Source organism: Alexandromys fortis, unplaced genomic scaffold (genome assembly GCF_014885135.2).
Source record: "Alexandromys fortis isolate MF-2015 unplaced genomic scaffold, M_Fortis_MF-2015_v1.1 scaffold_13, whole genome shotgun sequence".
NCBI classification, from domain to species: domain Eukaryota; kingdom Metazoa; phylum Chordata; class Mammalia; order Rodentia; family Cricetidae; genus Alexandromys; species Alexandromys fortis.
The window spans coordinates 12,687,623-12,693,362 of NW_026067908.1; the positions used below are offsets into that span (position 1 = coordinate 12,687,623).

Sequence of the window (5,740 nt, forward strand, 5' to 3'; positions counted from 1 at the left end):
CACTTGGTAATCATTAGCAAATGTGAGAAATTATATTGACAAAATATAAAACATCACCATATTCCTGTGCATATACAAACAGCAAGGGTGAGGCCGGAAAGATGGTCCAGAGGTTAAGAGTGTTTGCCGCCCTGTAGAGGACCTGGATCATATTCTAGCACCAACACGGCAGCTCCCAACCACCTGTAACTGAATACCCTCTTCTGGCCTCTGTAGGCATCAGTCATGCACATAATACATGCACAAACATGCAGGTGTTGAAATAGGAGCAGAGGGGCTGCGTCCCCAGCACCCCAGCCACCTGCTAGCTTATGCCCGAAATAACAACACACAAACTGTATTCATTTAAAGACTGCTTGGCCCATTTCTATCTAGCCTCTTCTAGGCTAATTCTCGCAGATGGATTAGCCCATTTCTAATAATGCGTGTAAGCACCCCAAGGTGCACTTCCGGGAAGATTCTAGCCTACGTCCATCCTGGGTCTGAGCTTCATACGTCTGCCTCAGAGCACAGAGCTATCGCGCGTCTACCCGGGAGAGCTGAGCATGGCGTCTCTGCTCCAGAGAGCAGAGCTGTCGGGTCTATCTGAGGAGTCTTACCTCACTTCCTCTTCCTCCTGTTTACTCCTCCCACCTATGTTTTAACCTATCAGGGCAAGCAGTTTCTTTATTTAATTAACCAATGAAATCAACAGACTGATATATGACACTCCCACATCATGCAGGCAAACACCTATACACATAAAATGAAATGCAAATAAATCTATATTTAAAATATAGTGTTGTCAAGCAAGGGATCAATAGCTAGTATGCTGATTTTAGTGAGTTTTCATATTCTAATTTAGTAAAAGAATTTTGAACAAATAAGAGAGACCACCTATGCCTATTCTTCATGCATACCTGGCAAGTGTCTAGTACTTAACAACTGCTTGGCATATTTGTTCAAGGAATTGTGTATAATTCTCAGGAAGATCTCTTCTTCTCTCTTTTCCCATGAAAAGAGGAGGAAAGAAAGAGAGAAAGGGAGGAGATAGAAGGAGAGGGGAGGGGAAGAGCCAGACTGATAGACAGAGACACAGAGAGGGACAGAGACAGAAAAATGGGAATAGAAATGGACCCTGGGACATAATGGTCTAGACGGGTCCAACTTTGCCATGGAAGAACGCACAGTGTCCTAACTTCAAATGGCGTGCCCCAAGTGAAATGTTCCCTTCTTCCACTCCTTCACTATGGCAGGCATTGCTACTGGAGCACAGCAGCTTCCCTGCTAATCCTACACAAAGCTCCTCCAGAGTCCTGGAGTAACTTCTACCAAGCAACTCCCATTAACCTATCAGAATCGATACACTTGGAAATGAGATCTCTAAAGCTCTTCTCTGGGACTGACCACTCTGATGGAACCCTTACCTGTGGGACCTGAATGGGTTACTCAAGAATAAAATAACAAGAGCTCTGAAACAAACGTCTGGGTGTCCAGAGGCTTAAAGAAACCCTGACTTCAAACCAGTCATTAAAGAAATTGGGAAACCTTTCGCTTACAACCAAAGCAGGCCACGTGAGCATATTTAAGCATTTTCTAAAATGGACATTTATAGTTTTTTAAAGTTTACTGAAAACTTTTATTGTAATCAAAAAGTGACAACACAGGGCTATAATGAGTTCAGCAAATCATTCTGCTGATATTTCTGATACCAGCCTTTGCCAGGCAGTTAAAAAAAATCAAATGTGGAAATTTCACAGTACAGTAAACTCCACCCCAACTAATTAATGGTGGTTAAAAATAATAGGCCCTAGCAAAACCTCTCATGTTCCATAGTCACAACTGAAAATTCTGTACAAAAGTTCTCTATAAAGCTCTGACGTAAAAACGAAATAATCAAGAAGCAAATAGTTTAAGTGTAACACGGGGTATTCAATTTATTATTTACAAGGCTGGGATTTCTTAACACTATAACAGAGTTTAATACAGATGACTTAGTAATTAAGTCAATTAAAACATTCGTCCTTCACAGAGAAGGAGAGTCCTTCCTTCTTGCTAGCTCACATCTCTCATCTCTTCTCTGGAGCCGGAATATTCTCCGCTGTCATAGTCTGTTTTCTTGTCTCTACCAGGAGTAAAGTCTTTATTTGAGAAACCACGAATGGATTCACGCTTATCTGAAGTCCTGGTCTCTTTGAAAGACTGAGACAGGTTCTTACAATTTCCTCGTTCATTCAGACGGTCCATGGTGCTCTCCTTCTCTGGATGGGCACTGTCGGGGATTTCCTTGTCTAACACTGAGTGGTCCCTGTCTTTGGTTTTCCCCTTCTCACTGGACGCAGAGCCTTTTGAGCTTTTGGCCGTGTGCTGTGTCATTTCATGGCTCACCTCCTTGGTGAGCTTCTGAATTTTCTGACTGCAATTCTTCCTCAGTTTCCTTGAGTATAACTGAGGCCCTTACAGTAACATTTTTCATAGTAACTGGATGGTTTCCCTACACTCTGTATCGGTTGTGTGGATTTAACGCCTTTTTCAGGTGCAAAGTCATCTCTATCCCATTCGGACTGAGGAAACTGGATCCTAATTATAACTTCTCCAGCAGGAGCTGTATTATCAATATCATATTCCTCCATGGTCCTAATGACTTTTCCGTTTGGTTTTGTCACTTTTAATTTCTGTCTTATCTTTTTCTCCCTTGTCTGTTTCAGACACTGATTTGGAACTGGTAGATTCTGCCTCCATCGGTTCATCCCTAACCCGTGTGGCATCATCTCTACATGGGAGAACAAACAGTGTATCTGTCTTCGTGTCGTCGACGCCTGACGACTCCCTGGATTTCCTGGGCATGTCTAACAGTTTGGGGTTCGGTAAGCTCTCCCTCTCCTCCCCCTTTCTTTGTTTTCTGTGTTCCTTATGCTTGTTTTCTTTACCGTCTCCTGGAAGGGAATCACTCTCCTTCTCTTTTGATTTGACATTATCTTTCTGATTGCGACTATCTCTTGTTGAAAGCTTTTCTGGATAGCCGCCACCTCCATTTCTATTTCTATGACTTTGTCCAGCAGCATAGTCTTCTCTGCGCCCTCTTGTGAAGGGTGAATTTCTGATATTAAGAGGTGTCTCTGGAGGGAGGTGCTCTCTGTTAGCTCCCACAGCATACCCTTTGTAGTACTGTTCGTACCGCTCTGGGTATTTCCTCTCCCATTCCTGGTAGCGTTCTCTCTCGAATGAGTCTCTAAAGTCAACACTCTGTCTGTAATAGTCTTTGGTGTCATAAGGGTATCTATTAAAATACCCATGCTCTCTTTCTCCTCGAGGTACATTACGTTTAGTGGGAGACTGTCCCCTAAATTCTTGAGGAGATCTTGGCCGTGAATGGTAACGTCTATATTGAGGTGACCTTGACCTAGATCGGTGACAGCCACGAGATCTGGACCGTGAGCGGTCATTACGGCTCTTGTCTCTGCCTCTCCTGGGGTACGCAGGTGATCGTGAATAGGAGCCAGAATGCACGCGGCTGAAGGATCGAGAGTCAGAGCAGGACTGTGTGGAGCCAGATCTTGACTTGGAGTCACTATGTGAGTTTCTGGAAGATGAGCGCCTATGCGCCTTTTGAATCTTTTTGTATCCCATCAATTCCTTAGCAAAATTATTTGCCAACTCTAGCTTGGACTTTTCCTTTTCCTCTTCCCTTAGTTGTCGTTGCACTCTATAGAATTCTTCCCTGGACAAGGGTAGTGCTTGCGTTGTAGGGATGGTATTTGAATGAGCAGTCTGAAATCCTGGTGACACCCCATGTATATTGGCAGGAGCTGGTGAAAACCCTGGAGGAGGGACACTGTATCCTGCAGGAGGGGGCAGGCCAGGAGGAAATTGAGGAAAGCACTGTGGGGGAGGTACCCATGAAGGAAGAGGCCACCTATAGGGAGGCGGTGGATCCAAAGGAGGTGGTGGACCAGGCACAGCGACTGGTGTTGCTGGCAGTGATGGGCCTTGAGTCTTCTGTGAGCTTTCGCTGAGCTGTCCTGGTGATGCTATTGGGGGAGGCGGTGGAGGTAACTGTGTCTGTAGACGTTTCGTATAGCCGGTTTTATTTTTGAAGTTATTAACGGCCTGCCGTAAAGACTTGTTGGCAACTAAAGCATCAGGAGAAACATCGTCCTGATGGCATGCTGGACATGTATGTTCATCTGATTCCAGGAGTGCTGTCCTAATACATTCGTCACAGTAGCTGTTTCCACAACAAGGGATGATAGCAGCATCAGTTATAATGTCCTTACAGATGAGGCACATGAGCTCCTCTGGGATAGCATCGTCTTCTTCTGAAGGTGATGACGGTTCCTCTGGTAAGAAGGGTGGTTTCTCCTTCTTCCCGATCGCATAGGCCTCTGCATCTATCATTGGGATTACGTATTTGCCAGTACTCGTAAGCATCACCCCTTTCATGTTAGGGTCTTTCACTTCCATCATGAAGCTTCGAGGGATTCCAGAGCTCTTTCTGAGTCTACGGCCAGAGTTCTCATCCCTGTTTGTTGCCCAATTCTTATTGTAATGACCGGATTTATTATAATGAAAACGGTTGTAAGACGAAAGGCGCGGATCTAGAGGTTTCTTCACGTAGTTGATTGGGCTGTACATCTGGCTAGACTGCAACATCATTTCCTTAATTTTATCTTCCTCAGTAGCATTGGTTTCAGCCAGATTGGCAACTTGACTTATCACAGATGTCTTCCTTGTGGAACGAACACCCACAATAGGAATTCTTCTCACAATTACAGAAGAGTTCTTAGGAATTAGCGCATTATCGGTATATTCTTCTTTCGTCTGCTCGCTGGTGATCTGAAGATCATTATGGGTAGCTTTCAGCTTTTCTTTCCCCATAATCCGCTTCTTTAAGTCACAGAGGGAGATATGGGGCCCATCAAAGATGATGATGTCGTAGTTGAGTTTAGAGGCAAATTTATAGCGCACGCCGGGCATTGTGGCAGAGGATTCCGCGTGCTAGGCACCTCGGTAACCGCTGACGTTTGCAGCTCAGGGACCGAGTTGACAGGGTCTGAAGTTAGCCCCCGGGGCTCTGATGTAATTCGTCTCTTCAAAGACGCTCTACCTCGCTCAGACCGAAATGGGGCAAGATCCTGTCTTCAAGAATCCCCAAACTCCACTCTACCTGATAGAAATATGTTTAAGTCATAACTGCTAAACAATCCAAGAGCGCAACACTAATAAAACACATGAATTCTAATAGTCTTAATAAATGAAACCCGGAGTCAGACATTAGAGGGTAAAAGCTGAAGGATCAGAGAAGCAGTGTGGACAGCCAGAGAGAGAACGTTTGCCTCTACCTATGCTCAGACCCAAGGAGCAATTCTGCCCTCAGATCGTCTCCTCGGACTTCTCCTCGGACTGGAGCACTTCTCCTCGGACTTCTCCTCGGACTGGAGCACTTCTCCTCGGACTTCTCCTCGGACTGGAGAGCAATCCTCAGACAGCAACTGTCTCCAGCAAATTTCTGAATGCAATGAACCCCTGTCTCCTCCGGCCTTATATACACTCTGTCCAGCCACTCCCTAGGGTGGGGATTGAAGGTGTGAAATCCCCAGGGTGGGATTTAAGGCGTGAAATCCCTAGGGTGGCCTTAAACTAACAGAGATCCCTCTGCCTCTGATGGAATTAAAGGAGTGAGCCACTCCTTGGCCTCTAGTGGCTTAACTCTGCACTGTGATTTTCAGGCAGGTTTTATTTGTTAAAACATAAACAAAAT

The 5,740-nt window shown here is 45.1% G+C and overlaps 1 protein-coding gene across 1 annotated transcript; it reads right to left on the reverse strand.

The window, feature by feature from the left end:
* Positions 1–2,005: 2,005 nt before the first annotated feature.
* Positions 2,006–4,956, reverse strand: LOC126498096 (E3 ubiquitin-protein ligase RBBP6-like). The gene is given in 5 exon segments (XM_050136447.1): positions 2,006–2,061; positions 2,064–2,395; positions 2,397–2,458; positions 2,460–2,624; positions 2,626–4,956. Coding segments are annotated over 5 exon segments (2,946 nt in total).
* Positions 4,957–5,740: the final 784 nt, after the last annotated feature.